The sequence below is a fragment of the Diabrotica undecimpunctata genome, chromosome 9, assembly GCF_040954645.1.
Source record: "Diabrotica undecimpunctata isolate CICGRU chromosome 9, icDiaUnde3, whole genome shotgun sequence".
In the NCBI taxonomy this organism is placed as follows: domain Eukaryota; kingdom Metazoa; phylum Arthropoda; class Insecta; order Coleoptera; family Chrysomelidae; genus Diabrotica; species Diabrotica undecimpunctata.
The window spans coordinates 34,929,553-34,955,872 of NC_092811.1; the positions used below are offsets into that span (position 1 = coordinate 34,929,553).

General features: G+C 31.7%; 1 protein-coding gene across 2 annotated transcripts in view; it reads left to right on the plus strand.

Moving 5' to 3' along the window:
* Window positions 1-26,320, plus strand: part of LOC140449818 (dynein axonemal heavy chain 1-like) — a 1,063,244-nt gene that overhangs the window by 547,134 nt on the left and 489,790 nt on the right. For both annotated transcript variants that reach the window (XR_011951893.1, XM_072543176.1), the window contains exons 30-31: window positions 11,188-11,401; window positions 24,371-24,533. Coding sequence is in view for 1 of the 2 variants with exons in the window: in XM_072543176.1 (XP_072399277.1) it covers window positions 11,188-11,401; window positions 24,371-24,533 (377 nt within the window). In the remaining variant the exon portion in view is untranslated. The remainder of the gene's footprint in view (window positions 1-11,187; window positions 11,402-24,370; window positions 24,534-26,320) is intronic.

Below are 26,320 nucleotides of genomic sequence, written 5' to 3' on the forward strand. Positions count from 1 at the left end.
AATGTTGATATTTACATGTTTTTAGTATTAAATATTGTGAATTTTACCAAAATATAGTTTCAGTTTCTGACAAAAAACTTTACTTTTCTGACAAAAAAATTATAGCCAGTAGCCAAAGTGTTAATATGAAATATGCTGTGATGCTGTGATACTAATATGGAACACAGTAATATGCATTTAAATAAAAAAATAAGATTTAAAATAAAACACTATCTATTTTACGAAATTCATTATTTTTAAGTATATTTTAACTTATTAGGATTTAGACACTTTCTATCCCTTGACAAAACATGTTAATTGTCTTTGCAAATCTCACAAATAAAGATATCATTTTCACACCCGGAACAATCTATGTGGCACCATTCTTTGCAGACAACGCACTGTATCCACTTCTCTTCTTTTCTGTCTTCCAAAAATTTTCCATCGCAATAGAAACAAGTAGCATCTTCTTCTTCAGGATTGTCTGCTGCAATATCTATCATGTCATCATCATCGGAAGAATCGTCTTTGAAACTTACTGATTTGGATTCTGAAGAGGAATTTTGACATATTCTCTTTTTTTTCGTCTTATGTAGATACTGGTAACTACAGGATGGTTGTTGATTATCTAATGACTCCATTGGTACTTACCGCTTTACTGTTTTGGCTTGTTTTGAAGAAGAATTTATTGAAGTTTCCAAAGCATCTTTGTGTGGAGACGAGGAAATAATCGCTGCTTTTCCAGGTGCCCTACCCCTTCAAGATCCTGTCTGTTTTTGAAAGGTTGGCACCGGTGTAACATTTTCGGGTCCAACAAATTCATTTTCATCTACACTATTGTCGGCAATATTTTCAACTACTGCATATTTTGCTTTTTTAGTATTTTCTTGTTCTGCAACAAGAAAATCGCTTTCGTTAAAGACATGGCCATTTATAGGAAATATTTCGGTCTTTCTGAAGCCATTAACGGCAATTGTCCCAGTTTGCAGTTTAAGATACGCCTTTCCAAATAGTTCAGCAATGTCATAATGTGTAATTGATATTTGATTTGACCTTAAAAATAATCTCAACATCTCACTATAATGGATTTTTATCTAAGGGCTGCATGTGGTGGGTAGAATGAGGAGGCAAGCACACCATGTCAACAAAATTCTCCCTTGCCAAATTTATCATTTCTAAATTTCGAAAATGTGTATACAATGTGTATAGTGTTCGTCTAACACTAGCAACACTGAATCGTTTTGTGATGATTTCACTTTTTCAATAAAATTTAGGAACCACTGTTTAAAAATATGGGTTTGAATCCATCCATTTGGATGACACACAATTTTTGAACCAGGAGGAGCACCCTTTTACAATAAAACATTGTGGTTTTTTCTGGGAAAAATCAGATATGCTGGAACAAAAGTTCCTCCGGCACTCATACACAAGACTGTTGTGACTAAAGAACCTCTTTCTGCAAAAGTTAATGCTTCTACCTGCTTCAAACCTCTAAGCGCAAGAAAGTATTGGACTTTGGATTGAACAATACTTAATCCAGTCTCATCCACGTTGAATACTCTATCAGCTGAATAATTATGATTTTCAAATGCTGCCTCCAAAATATCAAAGAAAAGTGCCACTTTTTTCTTATTAAAGCGTTTGGCTCTATGAATGGACGTTCTAGTTGGCTTTCTGAAAGAAATTCTATCCTTGTGTCGTTTCAGGAATAAATCTAAGCATTTTTTTCCGGCACTTTCCTTTTCCTTTGAAAATGGATTGGGTATTTTATTAACAGTAGCCAGCTGATAAGCCATACTTTTAACATCATTTCTTGTTAACCCGTAAAACTATTTTTCCATTAAAAGTAGATAGAATACCAATTGATTTTCTAAGTTTTGTGGTAGGACTGCAGATCTTCCTAATTTTGTTTTAACAACCTGGACTGGTGTAGCATTTGTCTTAGCTGATAGACGATATAATATAGTGCGTGAAACATTGAATATATCTGCGGCTTTTTTGTATCCCATCTCCTGACTTCACACAGCTTGAATGGCACGAACCATATCTTCTTTTCTCCATTTTTTACGACACATGGTATTACTCTAAAAAACATATTAATAATTAATTCAGACAGTATTTATTAACAGAAAACCTATGTAGATTTACTTCTTAAAATCTTCAAAAATTAAATGTACCTAATATGGAATATTCCATTATAGCGACAGTATAGTATTCCATATAAGGTACATTGCCATCTTTTTTTTTGTTGGCCAAATTAAAGTATTTGCAACAGGTTAATGTTAAATTTTAATATCGGAAAATTAAACTTAAGCCTTCTAAATATGCAAGATGTAATCGGATATTTCTATGCTTATTTTAAGTATGTGTATCAAAATATAGAATACATACCTTAAATAATTTTCGAGCCGGCGTAAAAAACAAATATAGCTATAATATAATTCCACTATTTGGAAGAGTGATTTCATCGTCTGAAGGCAGAGAAGTGGGGAAAAACGTATGAATATCCCGTGGCGTACACTCACTTTTATTTCAACGTTAATTTTATTATATTTTTTAAATATTATTTGTTCGAAATAGGCCACAATATAAATTTATTTACAGGTTTTTACTGACGTTTCGATCTTTATATCCAAAGACCGTTTTCAAAGATATACACGATAGTTACATTTATTTTATTTGTTTATTATTATATATTTATATAATATTATTTTTATAATCTTATATTATTTATATTCTTTTTTTTTTCTAACTTTAAAAACGGTCCCTGGAATAGAGATCAAAACGTCAGTAAATTAACCATGTAAATAAATATATTGTGGCTTATTTTCAAAATTCTCCCCAAAAATACAGAATTTCACAAGCAAAAAGAAGCTATAAAAAATAAATATATCTATCATTTATATATTTGGAAACGGTCTCTTTATAGCGATCGAAACGTCAGTAAATTATATATATATATATATATATATATATATATATATATATATATATATATATATATATATATATATATATATATATATATATATATATATATATATATATATATATATATATATATAATTTAGCTCTCCAGGCCTAGAAGGCCCATGGCTTGGGTTACTATTCTTTTCCATTCTTTTCTGTTTGTTGCTTTATTTTTCCAGTTTGGTATTTTAAGTTTTTCTATGTCTTTTTCAACATCCTTCTTCCACCTGGTTTTCGGTCTGCCTTTCTTCCTTTTCCCTCTTATTCCTCCCATTAGCATTCTTTTTGACAGTCTCGTGTTTTCCATCCTTTGGATGTGTCCCAACCATCTCAGTCTTTGTGACTTTATGATCCCTACGATATTCGGTTCTCCATACATCTCCTCTAATTCCATATTTGGTCTTTTTATCCATATACCATTCCATAATTCACCTCCAAATATTTTCCTGAGGACTTTTCTTTCCCAGACTTGCAGCAAGACTTGCTCGGATTTGTTCATTGTCATGTTTCACTGGCATATAATACAATAGGTCTTATTACTGTCTTATATCTTCTTATCTTAGCCCTTCTAGATATGTTTTTGCTTCTTAATAAATTCCACAAGGAATCTACGTTCCTGTATTTGGCTGTATACCATATATTAAAAAATTAATTAAAATCCTTTGTAAAAGGTATATATTTAAAAACCCAAACGGGCTGTGTTAGACAAAACGTTTTCGGAATACATCATTCCATCATCGGTGTCTAGGAGTACATGAATGTAGCCACTAAATATATGGGTAAAACCCGTTAACAAATAATTAGTTACATTTGTTCGACATTATATCTTATAAATACTTATGATGTTAAAGTTACCCTTGGATTAGGTAACATGGCGACATATGACTCCACGTTGAAGTTGCAAGTCCTGAGACGGTGTGTCTACGAGGACTTTATGGAAGCAACTTGCAGTTGCTTCCATATGGGTTTTACCCATATATTTAGTGGCTACATTCATGTACTCCTAGACACCGATGATGGAATGATGTATTCCGAAAACGTTTTGTCTAACACAGCCCGTTTGGGTTTTTAAATATATACCTTTTACAAAGGATTTTAATTAATTTCTTAATAAATTGTTTAGTGCAAAAATACAACGGTTACCGGCCATAATTCTCGCTTGTATTTCTTCCTTCATATTTGGTCTTCTCGTGAATGTCGCCCTAAATACTGGAATATTTCTACTTCTTCAAATTTATATGTTTTTTCATCTGGTATTACTGTCAGATATTGTTCTTGTAGGTAATTTCTTTCTGTCCATTCCATATATTTGGTCTTTTCTTCATTTATGTACATCCCTTTCTTTCTCGTTTTCATTTCTAATCTTTTTATTATTTCTTTTAATTCTTGCTTACTTCTGGGTATCAGTACAATGTCGTCAGCGAATGCTAAGCATTGGTGTTTTCTTTGATATATAAGTCCTGACCTGTTGATTCCAGCTTCTCTGATGGTAACTTCGAGGACGATACTGAACAACAGCGATGACAGTGGGTCTCCTTGTCGCACCCCCTCACTGACCTCAAACTTATCTGTTTCTTCGCCATTTATTTTAACCCTATTCTCTGTTTTTTGGAGTGTCACTTTTACCATTCTTATCAGTTTTTCACTAATTCCCATTTCACGTAGTGCTTTGTATATTTCTTTGCGTTTTATCCTATCGAACGCTTGTTTAAAGTCGATGAATAGAGCCATTGTAGCTTTCCCATATTCGTAGCTTTCTGCTTGTATTTCGCGCAGTAGGAAAATTTGATCCACTGTGCTGCGCCCTCTTCTGAATCCACATTGATATTCCCCTATGTCATTATCTAATTTTGAGATAGCTGCGTAGCGGCCTGCGTAGCGCAAGCGGTAGGATGCTTGAATCGCAAGCCGGTGGTCCGGGGTTCGAATCCCACCGTCGGCAAGAACATCTAGACATTTTAAAAATGTCTATAGGCCCCAGGTCGACTCAGCCTGAATAAAAATGAGTACCTTGGGTAAAACCAGGGGTAATAATAGACGGTTGAAGCGTAGCACTGGCCCTGTTACCTTCCTTGTATACCGTAGGCCCTAGATATAGCAGACTACCCTGCTATACTCCCAAAGCCGCGACAGCGGTATAAAAACGGGAGACTATTATTATTATCTTTTATATATACTGCAAGTATTTTATATGCAACATTTAGTAGGGCTATTCCCCTGTAATTGTGGCATAAACTTTTGTCGCCTTTTTTGTGAAAAGGGCACAGTGTCGCTTCGTCAGTAAATTAAACATTTGAATATATTTTGTGACTTATTCCCTAAATTCCCCTAAAAATACAGAATGCCATAAGCAAAAAGCTATAATTGATAGATTCGACCGTTACTTGATGGAAATTCATTTTATGTAACAATAAAACACTGAAAACTTTGTTTTTGAAACTTCCACAAAATTTATTATAAAATCTTATCACTACAGCTGTTTCGGCAGAGTGCCTTTCTCAAGTGATCTATTTTTGGTATGAATTTACACTTTATAGTCTTTAAGGAAACCACTTTATAGTCTTTAACCAACTTAAGACAAACAGTTCTCCCCTCCTCAACATATTTGGTTAAAGACTTTACTTTGTAAATGCATACCAAAAATAGATCACTTCAGAAAGGTACTCTGCCGAAATAGCTGTAGTGATAAGATTTTATAATAAATTTTGTGGAAGTGTCGAAAACAAAGTTTTCAGTGTTTTATTGTTACAAAAAGCTATAAAAAAATAAATAAATTTGCAGAAAGCTTATTGATGCTACCCGGCAGTCGCGGAAGTTACGCTAAAACGTCCATTGACGTGACCTGACCAGGTTCTAATTTTGTTAAGATTCTCTTAAACTAGCGCTCAAATACTTTGGAAGTCATTTCTTCATGATACTCTCTTGTTTTTCTTGAATCAAGGAACCCTGTATCACTTAATATATGAATAATGATTAAACGTCGTCCCTTTCCTGATGGAGCATTTAATCCTGTAAAGCAGCCGTCTATAAATGCTTCGTGTTTACCTTTGACATTTAAATCTTGCCAATCTTTTTCAACTGTGTGACCTTCGTTAATCCAGATTACATCCAAATAATATATTTTCCGTTCAATGCAAGTGTGCGTATTTCTTTAAGATATTTTCTTCTCCACACAATAATTTCTTTTTTTTTTCTTATAACACACTTTCTGTTTTTACATATCGATCATTTCGCACATAGTTCTGATTAATACTCTACGAGAAATCTTGGGTAAAAAGTAATTCTTTTCGAACCCTTGAGAAATTTTTTCAGTATTGGAAGTTTACTCCGAAAATAAAATGTCTTGTCTCGTCATTCAAAACAATGTTTTTTCTACCTCTAGTTTTACGATTTACTTGGTTTTTGTTTTCCGATGTATTTTTAGTCACATGATAAATACAGCTAATGGATACTTTTGTTAAACTGCTACAAATATCGACCGCTTGGCTAGTATTTGATGCCATTTTTTTGTATCATGCAATTCAATTCCTTCATATCCTATCACTACCTTCTCTTCTGACGTTAACATGTTGTTGTCTTCTCTTGGAACAACTCGGTTGTTTGTCCATTATATTTTAATAATCACAGAATATAATTAAAAATTTTCTATAAAACGACAAACTCCAGTAACACTAGGATTATCACCACAAATTTCAACCGCAAAAAATATAATCACAAAAGGCAACAGAAGCACTCCCGTCAGCACCGCCTATGTAAATGAACGTTTCTTGCTTCGGCAGATGCGGTTGTATTATCGCTACGATGCTTTACAAATTCCCAAGTTGCCAAGTTTTTGAAACGAAATGGGAATCAAATGTAACATATTAATTTTTAATTCATAAACTTAAATATGTCACAAAACTGAACATGTAAATAAAATTTATTTTAATACAATTTTGAGCTAAATTTTTTCTATTGAAAAAACTCATTTTATTGGAATTTTTATTTCGGTAATAATCGCTGCGTCGAAGAATTCAGGTTTGTATGACCATAACTGCTACTTGTGAACAAGAGTCGGCTACACTGTACGGCATCTTGTGGTTACGTCTGCTATATAGAAGCACAAATATATGTACCAATTATAAATTCTATGATTTCTGATGAAAAAACGCAAATTAAACTGTTAGTTTTCGGGGTCTGCTAAGTACATTTAAATTTAAGGACATTCGGCGTTTAAACGATGAAATCACTCTTCCAAATAGTGGAATTTTACTATAGAAAATTACACCTGTTACTTTCAACGGTTTAACGATGACTGTCTACAGTCACGTTAGTCACGACAAGCACTGGCTACACGCTGGCGATGTCGTTCCAGTGTTGCCACTTTTAGTTTGTTCAACCTTAGGATATTCCATAATGAAGACATATTTCATATTTGGCTTACTTCCTCTATATTAAAACAAAAAAAACTAAAATAAAATACCTATCACGTATTTTTATAATTGCAATTTTACCAAACAAGTCAGAATGTAACAATGGTCCCACCGAGGGTATGAATTGTTACAGTACCAAGTGTCAATAATTGTTACACAATGTATGAAAGGGTACTTAATTAAAATAGTTATAAAATTTAACAAAAAATAAAGCATTCTAATGAATAGAACAAAACACAAAATAAAAATAAAGAAAGCTTGAACGAATAAAATAATCTAACAATAAAACACTAAAAACTTTGTTTTCAAAACTTCCACAAAATTTTAATTACTATTTAAATGGGAATAAGCCACAATTAAAGGTTAAAATACGTTTATTGACGTTTCAATTTCCACTTCGGAAATCGTTCTCAAAATACAAACATTAGTAAATTGAGAACGATTTCCGAAGTGGAAATTGAAACGTCAATAAACGTATTTTAACCTTTAATTGTGGCTTATTCCCATTTAAATAGTAATTAATTTAAAATGCCACAAGAAAATAGCTGCAGAACAATATTCCACAAAATTTATTTTAAACTCTTATCACTACAGCTGTTTTGGTTAGAGTGTCTTTCTCAAGTGATCTATTTTGGTATGTGTTTACACTTTATAATCTTTAACTGAATACGTTGACGAGAAGAGAACTGTTGATCTCAAGTTGGGTATTCAGAATTATGTCTATATTTTTTATTTGTTGATTTCCATAGATTCTAATAAAGATAGCTTAATGCCTTTATTTTGAATGTAAAAAATTTGAAATTCGTCAATAAAATAATGATTATATGGTCTAGAAGAAGGTGAAGTGCGTACGTAGAAACTTTTTTTCTATTATTGAAATCCCTTTTATGTTTTGCTATACGTTTGATAAAATTTCTACCAGTTTGACCAATGTTTTTGGGCAGTCGCCACATTTAAGTTTGTACACACCACTGTGTAAGTGTTTTTTATTTTGGCTCTTGTTGTTTTTAATATATTTGCCTAGGTTGTTATTTGTTCTGAAAGCTGGTGTTACTCCTTTCTTTTTTATGTGTTTGCTATTTTTGTTGATATTTTGCCTGTATATGTAATCGAGCAGAAGGTACTGGATTTGTTCTTTGGTGGTGGAAATACTAATTTATAAACGAAAGTGTTTTATAGATAAAATGAATTTCCATTAAGTAACGGTCGAATCCATCACGTATGTCTAAAATAATTATGAAAATTATCATTCGGATTAACAATTAAAGCAAATTAAATATGGATGTTTATTTGTACAGCTATTGTTCGCCAGTTTTCTATACTTGGTGCACTATAACCAATCCTCCCTACTCTTAGAATTCGGTTTGTAGCATACAAGACAAATATCAGATTCACCTTCAGACGAATCTACACTAGAATCGTAATCGACGTTTTTCTTCTGCCGCAACTTTCTTTGCTGTCTTTCTTTTTATTTCTTCTTCCAATGCTTGTTTCTCAGGAGTATCTTTGTATATAGTAGTCCTACCTTTTGTCCTACCAGTCTTTGATTTTTATTTATATTCGCGTTAGGAAGTGGTTTGCATATCCTGAAGAGACTTTCTCCACTCGTTGCAGTATAGATATAGAAGTGAAGTAATCGCGAAAGGAGGGTCCAGGGAAGAGAAATTTTGGGATGATAAAAGCTTGAGATTCGATAGCTGATTTATATGGCATATCAGTGACAGAAGCTGGAGCAAAATCAGTATCGTAAAAAATAAGATAGTTGAATAAAGGTATTCCTGTGCATGTAAATCCAGCAAGTATATTAGACGCTATGGCAGCTGACAATAAGACTGTTTCAACCAGGACTGGTAAATCATAATGAGTCAGGAACGATAATATAATAATAAAGTTTTCTCTGCAGAAATTAATTACATACAAGCTTATATGAGAGCTATGATTATCCATTACTACCAGAACACGATTTTCTTCAGTTAGTTTTGCCAACTTTGTAAAATGTTGCATTAATAATAAAAGATCTACTGCCTGAATCCAGTCACTTTTATTAAAAGAACCATTACAACCAGTAGAACCATTTCTTATAAAATGCTGTTGAAACTTTTTCCTGGGAAAAACAAACAAGGACAAATTGTGACCATAGTTCCTTGTTCTTGTGATGTGCCTGACTCAACTTGTTTTTCGGGGCAAAACTACTATTGATCTAATAGTTTAGCTAAATTATAATTAAATTTTTTGGTATTAAGCCTATTAAAGTTCATAGCAAAAGCTGCACTCGTTGCTTGTGGCTTTCTAGCTGAGAAGCTAAGGTTTCTTTACATAAACGCCTTATACTAATCAATACTACCCATTCCCGATTCTTTCTATTTGTCTGTGATTCTTTTTTTGGGGGGACTGGGAGAACTATCTACAAAAAAGAAACAAAGATAAACTTACAGATGTCCTGGGCAAATATTAAACAAGAAGATTTCTAAACTATTTAAAATTAGGACGTCGTTTAAAAGAATCCTCTTGCTGCTTAGAAAGGAAGGTTTTTTCTTCTGAAAGACATATTTTTTTTAACTCCTATTTTAAGAGAAAAATTACATTTATTTTTATAGTATATAAACAGGTATTACAACAAACGTCTGAGTTTATCAACAAACATTACATTGAGTTCAACCTTCTAACAAAACACCATTAAAACTATGGTTACATACCAAATGGCAGAAAAGATGTACCAACTGCCATATGTCGAAATGAAATTACTCAACTTTTCTATATTATTAATTAATTGTCAAAGGTTAATTTTATTTAAAAGAAAACTAAAATATTACAATTAGCTGATACATTAAACTTATACTTATTTTTAAACTTTTGAAATTGACATGATTGCATGAAGCAAATCTTATTGTATTAACGATAAATGTTTATTCAGAAAAATTTAACAAAACTACTTGCTTCACTGTCCCACAAACTTCAATACAATCAAAACCTGACCTTTGAAAAATACAAAATGAAAACTGCAGCTTGACAAATCCTGGCAAAAATTAAATCATATACCAAAACTGAACTTCAGGTCATCCTGGATGATAACAATATGTTATTCTTCAAACTCAATCGAACATTTTCCACTTACCATGTCGGCTTTCTTAGCCCTCAGGATGCTGTTATCAAAACCCTTGTTACAGGACACAGCTTGAAACAAAACGGTGATTAACCCAATTTACAAAGATTGCCACATGACATATTGAGCTCAAATCACCTTTTTTCAACCAAAACTCATGGAATTAAGCAAAACTGTCTGTTTTTAATACTCTCTGAAAACGATGTTTCTCTGTCCAGACCCTAAATTGGTCTCCCTGACTTATTTTGTCAAGCTTGTACTTCCTCGTACCCAGATTTTACTCGCAGCCAATCGGATCTCTCTCGATGCCTCAGATTCAAAATTGAACCTTAAAGCGCCGGGTCTTCAAATTTTTGTGAAAACTTATTTAAATTAAAACTCAATTAAGGCAAGGTAAAATGCGATAACTACGCCGTTAATATTTTTTTCAGATGATTCGGCAAATAAATTGTTAAGTAAACAGCATATGCCAGGGGCGTATCAAATAAATTCTATATATTTAATATTTAAAAAAAAATCATGCTACATGGTTAATTGGATTGCATGGGAAAAAATTGTGGTTAATTCCGAGTAAAAATAGTAAATTGTATTTTAATCCCACAAAAAAAAAGCTTTAGGACAATATTGATTTAACTCTTAAGTTACCAAATAAAGTTTAGTCTGTATTAATTTTTCCCATAGTCTTGTACGTACTTTTATATACAGATTTATATTTTGTTTCAGTTGGCCAAACCCTTCGAGAGTACTTTAAAAAGCTTAATATACTTTTACGCCATCCCCGCAATCCATTTTGTGCGAAATAGTTTAAAAGAAGTTTTAGCTTCTGTGGACTCTGCTCTTCTGATGACCTTCTTAAGACTCTTAGATTTTAGATTGGCACCTTTATCAGGTCGAGACAACAAACCTCCACCACCACCGCAGTTCCTGCAATTAATGAGTAAGAAATTCAAACGTTTATTAATTGTTGCCTATTTTGTAATGAGATATTAAATTTGTATCATATTTTATTTATTTATTTATTAATATACGGGATTACCTCCATTACAAAAATTATAGATGTTAACATACAGTACAAAAATCAATCTCTGTAATTGCTTACAAACTAAGTGAAATTAAAATCTTGATTATAAATAAAACAATATGAATTATATATGAAACAAGATGAATTAAAATAACCAAAAAGTACCAGTTATTAGAATGCTTCCATAAAGTTGGGAAAACTGATGACTAATGAAGAAAAAGATGTAAAGGATTAGTTAGTAAATAAATACAATCTTTTAAAAAATAATTAGAAATACCATCTGGACCACTGTTTAAGTTATTAGGTAAGGATAAAATATTATTAAAAATATCTTTGACTGATTTTGAAAAGTTAGGTATAAAAAGATTACCGTTTTCCTTTCGTTTCAAGTTATTAATATTTGATTTTTGCAAATAGACTGTTGAAAAAAATTGACTGAAACAGTTTGCAATATGTTGTCCAGTTGTTGTTATAACATTTCAATAATAGGGGAGAGGGGGGCAAGTTGCTACACGGGCAAGTTGTTACACAATTATTTTAAAACGCAGCAAGTATCATGAGTTGCCGATATTTTATGGAAAGTTGACCCGTCATCTGTGAACGGATATTGATACTAAAGTCAGACATCCATCATAGTGTTATTGCTTAGAATGTGGTTTCGGGTCTAAAACTGTACCGTTGTCAGGTGGCTTTTGTTTTTATTTGTGAGACATTGGTAAGTAGTATAAATATGTGTATTATATAGTTTTGAAGCGTATATATTTCTCGTTATTGGCATGCTATTGTTAGTAATTGATTCTCAATATTTACCAAAAAACGTTGACTTAACCTCATTTCGTACACGTGGGGCCAGTTGTTACAATAATCTGTGGCCAGGTTGTTACTGTAACAACTTGCCCCGAACACGTTAATGTAAGAATATATCGAAATACCTACAATGGTTACAATATGGTTACCATAATTTATGATTTCACTAAAAATCCAATATTATGATCAGACATATTTTGTAGAGAGTAATTTGTTTGTAATGAATAGCATACCTACCTACATTTATTTTCGCAAATCATGTTAGAAACACAGATTAGGTTTTATTAAATTTTTCTATCATGAAATTGTTTTGGTTGTTTTCAGATAGCTTAACATAGTGCGAACGTATACCAAGAAAACCACAAGGGCTATTATTCCAACCGAACAATTTGAAAAGGCGGTGCAATCGGTTTTACAAGAACACTTGTCAATTAGGGATGCTGCTACTCGCTATGGAGTTAATTTTATGACATTGCACCGCTATATGAAAAGAAAATCAAACTTAGGTGCTGAAAACAGTAACAAGAACTTAGTCGGCTACGCTACGGCCAGAAAAATATTTAACAATGCTGAAGAAGAGGAACTTCTGATTTGCGAAAATTGGCATTTCAATATGCAACAGCCAACCAAATATCTGTTCCGGAAAATTGGAAGGTTAATGAAATAGCTTCCAGAGACTGGCTATATGGATTTTTAAAGAGGCATCGAACTTTATCAGTCCGGACACCTGAAGCTACTAGTATGGGTCCAGCTACCGCGTTTAATCGTCATAATGTGTCACAGTTTTTTAACAATCTCGGCGAAGTTTATGATAAATATAAATTTGAGCTCCAAGAAGTGTACAATATGGACGAAACTGGACTTACAACTGTCCAAAGGCCTACAAAAATCATTGCAAAAAGAGGAACTAAGCAGGTAGGTGCTATCACATCTGGAGAAAGAGGTCAACTTGTTACCTTGGCATTAGCTGTCAACGCAACTGGAAATTTTGTACCTCCATTTTTAATATTTCCGAGAAAGAAATTCAAAGAAGTTATGGTAGCCAATGGACCTCCTGGTTGTGTATGTGCGTCTCATTCCTCTGGATGGATGACATGTGATAACTTTTTGTTGTTTATGAAACATTTCGTCCAGTTTGTACGATTTAGCAAAGAGAAACCCGTTTTGATGGTATTAGATAATCACGAGTCTCATTTGTCTATTCCGGTGTTGAATTTTTGCAAAGAAAATGGAGTGGTTCTTTTAAGTTTCCCGCCACATACATCACACAAGTTGCAGCTGCTTGATAGGACGGTATTTGGCCCACTTAAAAGATATTTTAATAGTGCTGCAGATGCATGGTTAAGATCTTATCCCGGTAAAGTAATGAACATTTACGATATACCTATCGTTCTTAAAGATTCATTTCCTCTTGCTGTTACACCTCTCAATATACAAAAAGGATTTAGTGTGACAGGAATTTGGCCATACAACAGAGAAATTTTTCAAGATGATGAATTCTTGCCTGCAGAGGTAACAAATAGGCCAATAACAGAAAATATTAACGCAACAGTAGTCATAGATTCGGCACCTATTGGCACCGAAACACATAGAACTCCTTCCCAACAGCAACCTTCTACAAGCACAGATTTTAACTTGGCGATAAATGAACCTGTCGATTCACCTACTCATATAACGTAGTTATATGGGAGTTGAAGCCTTATCCAAAAGCAATGCCAAGGAAATCCAAGGGGGTCGGAAGAAAAGAACTTCCGCTGTTTTGACTGATACTCCCATTAAATCAGCTTTGGAGGAGGAAGAAAAGGCAAGACAAAGAAAAAAAAACGTGGGGGCAACCAAAAGAAACATATCAGGTGAATCAAGAAACAAGGTAAAAACTACTGTTAAAAAATGTAAGAAACGGACCGTCGTCATTACCAAAAACACCTTCAAAAAATTAGATTCTGAAAGCTCGGAAGAGGATGAGGAATCGACGTGTCTGGTATGTTTAGCTCCATTTTCGAAGTCCAAAAACGAAGAATGGATTCGGTGCATTGTGTGTCAAAAGTGGGCACATATTGCTTGTGGAAAAGACGATGATTTTTATATTTGTATTCACTGCTCGTCCGATAGTGACTAGTTTAACATTCTTGTAAACAGGTTTGTTTAGATTTTCATTTTTTATTTTATTTCATTTTGTGTTATGTTTATAATATTTTTTATAGCTAAGCAAGGGTTCTTTCTGTGACCACTAAATAATGTTGTGGGAAGTTTTTAGAATTTTTTTTCTATTGTAACATCTTACCCCATGGACTTTAACAATTTGCCTCATAGTGGGGTATGTTGTTACAATTTACAAGTTGAGTTAAATTGATAATAACAAAATGTTAAATATGATTTTTTAAATAAATTAAAATTAACATTATTTGTGTAAATGTATCAACTACCTTAATCCGATTTTAGTTTTCATATAAAAGATCTACTATTGCCCAAATAAATAATAGAATCAATTATGTAACAACTTGCCACCCTCTCCCCTACATACTAAGTAGTAAAGCATTTGATGCTTTCTTACTTTTTTCAAACTGCCAAAACTACTTAGGATTACTCCACAAAACTAAAAAATAACGTAACTTGGCATTAAACCATTTTGCATAACTAGAAATTCTAAATCTTTTTCCTAGTACAATCAACGATAACGATATATTAAGTATGTTGTAAAATTCTGTAAGAGGATCTTAAACATTTGACAAATTCAAATGGCCTTCCCAAGGTATCACTTAAAGATAGTTATTGACACCTTCATAGTCTGTGTTTACAAAATCATAATAAAATTCAGTATATTCTAATCACTTACCTTGATATTCACATAAACTAATATTGTAAGTGTAACTTAGGTGATGATAGCTATTTTTAAAAATCTGATCTAAAGCTTTTGCTACTTCTAAATCACAAACATTTGTAAATACTAAGTCCATTTGGAATATTATTTATTTAAAAAATTCATGAAACCATAAAACTCAGCTAAGTACAATGCATGTGAACCTTGAGGACAACTCACCAGGACACCTGATTCATTTTTATCCCAAGAAGCTTCAGAAAGACTGAAGTCGTCGAATATATATGTCTTATGATGATTAAACCTTTGAGATATATCTTCGACTGATAAACAGAGTTGTTTATATATTTGTACAAACGTTTCAGTACAGTTCCCTTAATGTAGTCTTTAAAAACAATCGAAATACCTTCCCCTCTTGACTTATAACTAGTATCAAGATCACATCTAAAAGTTGTATATGGAGGTATTTTAATTTCACAATCTAAAATACCCTCTCGTGTAATTAACTTTCAACAAATATAAATGTCATAATGCTCTCTTGAATGATTCAATTTTTGGTACACCATTTCTGTATTTTATGGCAATGTATTTTTCGCCTTTATTTTGTCTGTCTTTTAATTCTTTACTGAACACCATCATCATCATGCAACCTCTTCTGTCCACTGCTAGACATAGGTCTCTACCATTTTTCGCCACTCTTCACGGTTCTGTTCTTCTTATTGCCATTAGTCAATCAATTAGTTCAGTCAATTAGTTTTCTGGTCCATCTTGTGTCTTTCAGTTACTGAACATATCCCTTTGTATATTTGTTTAATCACTATTTATTTTGATTGTTGAGTTCTGTAGTCTTTTTTTGTTGCCTAAAATGGCCTTAACAGCACTATTATCGGAAAAAAAACTCTAAGAGGACCAAACTTAATATTTGTGTTTTTCCCTACTCGAATAACTTTCACTACACCCATTGCTTTATCTTTTTGCTTTCAATTGCAAATTGCAAAGCAATTTCGTTACTTTCAATTCGGGAACATTAAACAACGTAACTTTGTTGGATTTTAGAATTCTCTCATTTATTACGTTACTTCAAAAGACAAACCTGATGCATTGGAGTTGCATTTCAGTTCATCAATAGTCTTCCTTAGATCATAAATCTGATTATCCTTTTCGTGTAAGGATTTTTCATTGGCAAATTTAAGTTTCTCCACTTCAATCTTTAAATCTTCAACCATAGAGTTCAAAATTGGTACTTACAGTAAACCTTGCTCACAATCCTCACAGAAATATATTAGTTTCCTAGTATCTGCTGCCAGAGAATAAGACATCTTACACTGGCACAATTACCCATATTTAAATATTCAACAGAATGTAAACCCTAAACCCTTTAATAAAGATAGGAAGTCGCGTCACTGGTAGATAGTACTTACTTATTTATCGCTATCAATTTGTCCTTATTGCTTTAAGTTTTTGTTTGAAAGAGAAAAACTAAAGATATACTTAACCTCTCATTGCAGTTATTGCTATTTACAAACAAACAAATTGATTTTTCAAAAAAGAAAGATGATCTTCATATACCTTGTACTAATTATGTATATTTTGATGTAACTTTATAAACTAATTATTAATATTTACTTGTAAAATAACAGTTTTTTGAGAGCAATTATTGCTAATGATATCATCCTTCGAGGTTGATTGATTTTTAACGACTGCCTTCATGGTACAATGAATACACAAGGTATGATATTGCGCATGACATTTGACAGCTGGCCCAGGAGTGTGACGTAGTTAAGATCGCCTGAACCACCTCGAACCCATTATTACAGCTTAACGTACACATTAATTTTGAAATTATGGTTAAAAAGTGATCTAATTTTTTTTTTAAATGTTTTGTTTTGGTTATAATTGAATAAAAAATATATTTTCAGTAGCGTAAAACCTTTACTTCTCCTAGAGATTCAGGCGAAATATTTATTTTTGTTTTCATACATATACTAATAATATAAGTACTCTTTTTGTATGCAAATCCCTTGAAATTTAAAAATTTTCTGCAGAGGAAATACTGTGAATAGGTAAATAGTAGTAGATTTGCTTATTCTGATTCACTGTCACTCACTTCCAAGCAGTTTTACTAAAATAAAAACAAAATAGAGTACAATAGAGAAAAATCTGTTTTAGAATTCAATATGGTATTTTAGATGAGTTATAATGAAATTTAGTAAAATAAAAAATATACACATTACTATAACCTACCGATTATTATATGCAAAATTTACTTATCAAACAATATAATAATATAAAAATAAGACAAATTAGTTCAAACGCAAAACACAATAAATATCGACTTCAGACGACTTTACACCGGCAAGACAGAAAGCTTGTATAAAAACAAAAGTTCAACAATAATATCGGTTATCAATGGTGACTATTGCAAATTACAAGTTATGAGATAATAAATATATTTTAAAGTATCTCAATACTGACTGAGTCATCTATTTTATAATAGAAAAATAATTTAGATATATGCTTACATATGTGCCTTTATACAAATGGTGTTTAGTTACTATTTATTTATACTGTATAGTATTTTTTTGTAAAACTGAAAGTTTTTATTTGCCATTGTATATCTGGTTTTGTACCTTTTTCAAAGTACGCTGTGCAATTGCTTGTTGCAATAGTGACAATGAAGATAAAATCTTTAGGTTTCATACATTTCCTAAAGATAGCGTGACCAGAAAACTGTGGATTATATCTTGTTGTAGATAGGATAATTTTAATTGTAATACTGCAAGAATTTGTTATACACATTTTAAAACTGAAGATTACCAAAGAAATCTACAACAGGAACTTTTAAATTACGTTTCTAAAAAGGGTCTAAAACTCAAACCTGAGGCAGTACCTAGCCTTTATTTGCCTAAATCAACATCGGCTACCCTTTTAACCAACCAAAAGAAACGCGTATAAGGAGGCGAACACAGAGAGTCCAAAAAGTATGTTGAGCAGCTTCTTACTACTTCTAGGTCAACGACGTAAGTCTAAATCTTTATTTTTATTAATTATTAGTCATGAAACCTTAAATGGTTTTTTCATATCGATTTGTTAAGTAAGAAACTAGAGTCAGCCTGCTATACAATTTGCAATAAGAACTGTTTCGGAGGAAATCAATTTAGCATCTTAGAAAATAACATATTCTTCTTTGTTAAATCATGTTATCATTATTAAAATATACAATGTTATCATTATTATAAACAATACCAAGATAATTTTATGTGTGAATATTACAAAAATGTCATTTTAAATGTTGTGCAATATTGGTGCCCTCACTACACTCATTCGATGGCCAGCTAGCTCATTCGATATAAATAAAGTTGACTTTGTCATTATTTATTTTGATGTTGTGTTTAGTTCAGTAGGTATACATACGTACAAATTTTGTGTACCTCCATTACCACTTTTCTGTATCTTTTTAAACATCTGAAATATCGAAGTCTGGAGTATAAGTTAATTAACCTGTACCTACGTGTAATAAAAGATAATTAAAACTTGTCTTATAAAGGATATATATGTTTTATAAAGGATAAATATTATAATAACATAATTTTATCATTTCTTTATAATTACTATAATTAAATTAGCCAAATTATATAAAAAAACTTAAAATTAAAAGTCTTTCCTATACAACTACATTCAAATGTTGCGGGAATAAGCGATCTTGACTACGTCATGCGCGAAAGCGAACTGATTTTGGAACATTATGTATCATACCTTGTGTATTCATTGTAGCATGGACTGCCTTAGTTATTTTATCTCTCTTCATTCATAAATCTAGTCAACCTAGTCGACCGTCTCGAAAGAGCCGCATTTAAGTTAAATCTTCCAGTCCGGTGTTCGGTCTCGTAATTATATTCTTGTAATCGTTCTAACTATCTTGCCATCTGATCCTCTGGATTACGGAATTGTAGTATCCATTCTACAGTGTGCCAGTCGTTCGTTAAGTCTTGGCGACAAAATTTGGTATGCCGTATTTAGAAGCGAAATCCCTCTAAAGTTATAACAGTCAAGCACGTTTCATTTTTTGTGTATAGGGAATATAATTTCAGTATTTTAATCTTCTGTAAAAGCGCATTTTTGTCATACCGGTGTTAACAGTTTGTGAAAGAGGGTTACAAATGATTGAACGCCACATTTAAATATTTCTGCGAATGGGTTATCTGCTCCGGTTGACTTGTTTCTGGCTAAAGACTTAATTGCTTTATTCATTTTTTCCAATGTTGTTAACGTAGCTCAGTTCTCTCCTGTTATGGTTCTAGTTCTATATCATCTCCATCTTCAGGTCTACTTTCTCCATTAAGTAGCACACTAAAGTGTTTTTACCACCTCTTCATTACATCTACTTTGTCGTTCAGAATATTTCCATTATGAGCCTTAAATTGGTTCGCTTGTGGCTTAAAAACTTTTCTTTTTAAGTTAACTTGTTTGTAAAATTTTCCATGTTCGTGTTCTGTGTTTAATATTTCCATTTCTTCGAAATCTATTGATTTGTTGCTGCTTTTTCTGTTTATGCTTTTGTTTTTTCTCTCTTCTCTTTACTCGATATTCTATTACATTGCTTCTAGTCCTTTTGTTGATCATTTTCAGATACACGTCATTCTTCTCTTTGGTTACTCGTTTGCATTTCTCATCGAACCAGTTGTTTCGCTGCCCTTTGGTTACCTCACCCAACACATCATCTGCGGTCTTTTGCAGCGTGGTTTTTATAAAACCTCAATTGGTGTTATGATCTAAGCATATTTGAAAATTTCTTACGATGTCAGTTGTAACGTAATATTTTGCCTACCACATAGGGTATAATTATAGGGGGTTTAAAAATTGAGACAGAAGTTACTGGGGTGGAGATAGGGCAAGCAAAATAAACGATACTGTGCGAATGGCACTTAGGGCTTATGTGGAGAGCTGGGTCGTGGATAAGTGAATGGCAATGGGGTTGCATTGGGGCAACTACAAAAAATGAAACAAATGGATACTTACATGTATCTCCACGTCCAAAAGAGCAAATAAAAATAACAAGAAAGACCTGTAGCTATTTGAAAAAGGACGCCGCTTCGAAGAATTCTAATCTTCCTGGATAAAGGAAAAAAGGCTCTTTTTCCTAAAATAAAGAAGAACACAAACAGGATTTAGAAGACTTTTCTAAAATAAACAAAATGGTTCATAGAGATAAATTAAACATTTATTACTGTCTTAACACAAACAGTTACAAATACAGATAATACATAAAGACTATTTTAATAGCCACAAAAGTAAATATAAAAATAACAAAGAAAAACTTATATGTGTCTTATTACAAGTGGGAATTGCTACATAACTGACAAATGTTACTGGGCGATAAACTGTGGCAAATAAAAAATTATTATAAGTAAAGAATTATCTTTTTAAATAAAACTATTTATCAAGATTAACCTTTTCTAAAAACAAAACAAGCTAATGTCACAAAAATATAAATCTAGCTGTCATATGTCAACATTGAATTTAACAGAGAACAATTAAAATGACATTATAGCCGCACCCTAAGATTTACAATATTAATTATTAAAACCTTTATTTTTATTATTTAAATTATGAAAGCAATTATTATTTTAATGTTTATTTATTTTTTTGAAAGTTTAAAACAAAAAAGTTACCTTGGTTTCACAAAACACAATGCACTAGCTCTTCTGGGGTTAAACTCTCTACCACACTAACAAAAAGACTGCTTCTATGGTCTGGAACGACGACCACGGACAAATAAAGTGGGGTTGAAATGGACGGCACTAGATACAGACTTCAGACTGGGCTTTTTAAAAACTCAACAATGGATGTTGTTGTTGATAACAATGATAACAATGTTGTTATCCTTCAAATTTGTTGTACTCGCCGTATTACAAATATCTCATATGAGAGACGGCTTACAAACAAACAAAACAGTGATTACCCCTATCAGAGTTGCCATATTACTTTGGTTGTACATCACTTATTCCTCGACAAATTTGCCGGTTTTTCGCAAAACTACATACCGACCGTTCGCTTTGACCAAATCTTTCAACCTGCTTTGTAACTACACATACTGCACAATTAACTGCCACTACACACTAGATTTCCATAAAAAAAGGAAGAAACACAAAAACAATACAAATTTGACGAACAATTTGGACCCACACTGTAGGCCACTACCTCTGACAGTGACCTACACGAGAGTGAACCATTATCTTGCCGGCAAAAACTTCTCAGCGATCTCACTGAATGTTTATTTGAAACGCAAAATATTTAGCGGTTTTGATCAAAGAAAAATACCAAAGAATTTGCGTTCGTGATATAAACAAACTTTAAAATGGTTTACATTAACTACGGTGGCGTAAAAAGAACGAAATACTATTTGGGTTTTAACTCGTACGATAGGAACAGAGAAACATGGAAAACATTCTTCGTCATTTTAGTAGATATATGAGGGGATTTCAATTTAATACATATATATATATATATATATATATATATATATATATATATATATATATATATATATATATATATATATATATGGAATATATTAAATGGTTGAATTGCAGAGGTTTTATCGGTCACTAATTGGCAAATAAAAGTCGTCAACTACTTTATTGATTTATTCGAATACGTTTCGCTTTTATTTTTAAAAGCATCATCAGTTCAAAAAACAATTTGTAGGGTTTTTTTATAAATGTTATAAAAACTCTACGATAACTTAACATTAAAGATTACAAACTAAACGAGAGAAACGAAACCACTCACCACTCAATGTCTTCGTTCTCAGCTTCGGTTACCTTGTTTTTGTGAAATTACTTTTTCTAATTATCAGCTTTTACCAATTTAAAATATTTTTCTTCTTAATAGCATTTATATTTATTCTTCTTTTTAATACACCAATATCCAATCACCAAATATATTATATAAATTTAATTTTCAATTAATACTTTCTTCCATTATCCAATCATCAATTATATATAACATAATTTTTAATCTTCAATAATATTATCTTTATACTGTTTCTTAATCTTCATTAAACTTACTATATTGAACATCTGGACCTTCTGACTGACTATCTTGAACTTACTGAACAACTGATGTCACTAACTGGAACTAACTGTGTCTGTCTTCTTACTAACTAATTGTCTGACTGCTTACTGACTGACTGACTGGCCGACTTGAATCCAAATCACCGAGTATTTATATCTTTTTAATATTCCAGAACCATCTGGCAAGAAATCATATTCGAATTGTTCTATATATGAATGTTCTCGAAAAAATATATCTTCGATCCACAGACATAACCATATTCGCGAAGGTTCTACCGCAAACAAAGGTTAAATCCTGTATTCTAGAGAATTCTTTACTTTTCTATCGAGAATTTTATTGACATTTAGGCTTTTCAGATCAGAATATAAACTATATGTAAATTTAAACAACCTAAATTAATAAACTACACTATTTCAAATCCGTAACTATATGTAAACTAAAGATTTCAAACCAATAAATAACCTCACTTCTACATTCGCAACCATCACTAAAAATGTCACTTTCAGAGTATGTATGTTTGGTTGCCTATGCACATGGCTCACTTAAATATATTTACAATATTATAATTATTAAAAAAAAACTTTTTACACTTATTATATGCTAATTTCTTAAAAATGCCCTCATGTAAATATATTCTATGGTATATAACTTATTAAAATAACCAAATACTTTTTATATCTAATATCATCTAGTATATAACTTATAAATTATTTTTAAACAATATCATCTCAATATATATATATATATATATATATATATATATATATATATACTATATATATATATATATATATATATATATATATATATATATATATATATATATATATATATATACTATATATATATATATATATATATATATATATATATATATATATATATATATATATTTTCATTTTTATTGCTGCAAACCCAATATTTATCGTTTACTTAATTTATATATATATATATATATATATATATACATATTGGTTATGTCCTTCATCAGGGAGAAACTTAATGAGGTTGTATCAACGATGATGTATTAAAATGTTGATAAAATTTATTAGTCTCTCATCTTTTTTCAATATACAAAACCTATTTTTATGTATAAAACCTCAAAAATTACTATCCTTCTTCTTCTTAAAATTCCATCTCCTATCGGAGGTTGGATATCATAACGGCTATGGTCACTTTGTTGGCTGCTGCTCTGAAAAGTTGTAGTGAACTACAGTTAAACCATTCTCTAAGGTTCCTCAGCCAGGAGATGCGTCTTCTTCCTATGCTTCTTCTTCCTTGGATCCTTCCTTGCATAATAATTCTCAGCAGCTCATATTTTTCTCCTCTGGTTATGTGACCCAAATACTCTAGTTTTCTTCTTTTTATGCTGTTCATAATTTCTAACTCCTTATTTAGACGTCGTAGTACCTCAGCATTGGTAGTCCTTTGAACCCACTGAATTTTTAATATTCTTCTGTAACACCACATTTCGAACGCTTCTATTTTTCTTATGTGTTGTTTCTTCAATGTCCAAGCTTCCATTCCGTATAGGTGTTCCGTAGATGTACATCCACAAACACTTAATTATTAAGAATAATAATTAGTGCATAGTGATAGTGCACTTTTTCTAATGACTTCTCCCAAATATTCCAGTTGAAAAAAAGCGCCCAGTAATTTTTCGATTTTTGAAGTGTCTTGTCGGTTTTCCTGGAGTAAACAGTTACTTCTTTTAAATGTCTGATTTTTGGGCAATTGCCACATCCATCTGAATGGATTTATTAATTGACACAAATATTTTTCTTCATTCTTCAAATAAATACATGATCGTAGAGAGAGAGATCTCTTTATCGTAGCCCTCATTCTGTGCCAATTTAATGAGTATTAAGGGCTTATTGCATTGTGATAAAATATCGCACTTTATGGAAAATAAGCATTTGATTTATGCCGAAAGAGATTGTTTTTTTCGTAAAACGCACATAACTATGAGTTCTACATGAACCGCGTAGGCGAACATATTTATAATGAACATGCTTGATTAGAGAAAATCCTAAAATTCAGAGTATTTAAGTTTTTTTTTAAATTAATTTTTCATGTTATAAAGATTCAGTTTTCAGTGTCTATTCGACGAACAATATTAATTTTATTGGGTTTTATTACCATATTTTAAATATTACAATTTTAATTATTGTTTTTATCGACAGAGGGTCTCATCGTACCTTGGATTATATTCTCTGTTGTTTGGAGCATTGGATGTACTTGCGACTATGCTGGTAGAGTAAAGTTTGATCAGTGGATAAGAAACAAAATAAAAGAAAGAAAAGACGACGTAGTATATCCGGTCGAATCAATTATATATGATTACAAGTAAGTATATATTTTATTCAATAATTAGAGTTTAGTTTACGTTTATGTAGTTTAGTTTAAAATGACTTTTGTTGTTTATCATTATCCTTAAAATCTTTTAATCACTGGGGACTGTAATTAAGACCAAGGGGTTTAAAAATTCGTACTCTAAGAGAGGTGGTAAATCATTCTTCTTTAACTTCTTCTTCTTCTTCTTTATAAGCAATTATGTTTGTTCATTAAACTCTAATTTTACTATTTGGGAGAGTGATTCATCATTTGAAGGCGGCGGAGAAGTGGGGAAAGACGTATGAAAATCCAGTGGCGTACACTCACTTTTATTTCAACGTTAATTATATTATATTGTTCAAAATATGCCACAATATATTTATCAGCAGGTTTTTACTGAAGTTTCTATCTCTATATCCAAAGACCGTTTTCTTTCTTTCTTTCTTCCCTTCCTTTTACCCTAACAGGGTGTCGGAAAGAGGGTGGGTACTGATGACATGGCATATAGTAGACTATAGTTGTATTGTACACTGGAAAATCGACACAAATTTCATAAGAGATTGCAATGAGTCATTAAAGACCGTTTTCAAAGATATAAATTATAGTTATATTTATTTTATTTATTTATTATTATGTATTTATATAATCTTATATTATTTATTTTCTTTTTTTTTTCTTTACTTTAAAAACGGTCTCTGGAATAAAGATCGAAACGTCAGTAAAATAAACATGTAAATAGATGTATTATGGCTTATTTCCAACATTTTCCCTAAAATTACGGAATGCCACAAGAAAAAAGCCACAGATAAATAAATATTACTATCATTTGTATATTTGAAAATGATCTCTTTATATAGAGATCGAAACGTCAGTAAATTAAACATTTCAATTAAATAAATTGTTACTGATTCCCAACATTATTTCTAAATATTCTATTTAAACACAAACACTATACCCACTTACTATGTTCTTCTCGTTTTTCTTTTTTTTTTGATTTTTTTATGCTGACGTTTCTACTAAACTATTAGAAAATATTATTCGCTGTCTAAATCTGAAGATGCAGTGCTGCTTTCGCTGTCATTATCTTCACCTGGTGTAATTATAATTGGCTCTAGTAAAACTTCGACATAAGTTTCCACATACGATGTTCTTCTTTAATTATGTGGGCTATGCATTTAGCCCATTTCTCTGGAGTTACATGGAGGATTTCTTGAATCAAAAGTTCCTTAACTTCGTTTAATTTGAATGTTTTGTTATTGCGTGCTACTTCTCCTTTCACTTGCGCCCAGTGTAATGGGATTAAGTTCGCAATGATAAGGTGGTAGACGCAGAACTTTGACACCATAATATTTTGCAGTTTCATCCAAAGCATATTAAAGATATTCACTTTTCCTTAACCGTGCAATGTCAAGTAGCTAAATTTTAAGCATTGATTCTTCGTATGCAATCCCCTTTTCTGTAAGCTATTCTTGAATTCTTCATTTCCGCCATGCCGTTGTCGCATGGAATTGTTCTAGTCTGCGGCTATGATATGGCACATTGTCCATAACAACCACAGGCCCAGGTTCCAATTTTGGTAAGATTCTCTTAAACCAGCGCTCAAATACTTCGGAAGTCATTTCTTCATGATAATCACCTGTTTTTTTTTTTCGACTCAAATCAAGTGATGATTAAATGCCGTCCCTTTCCTGATGGAGGTTTTAATCCTGTAGACCAGCCTTCTATTAATGCTTTGCGTTTACTTTTGACATTTAAATCTTTCCAAACTTTTCCAACTGTATGACCTTCGTTAATCCAGG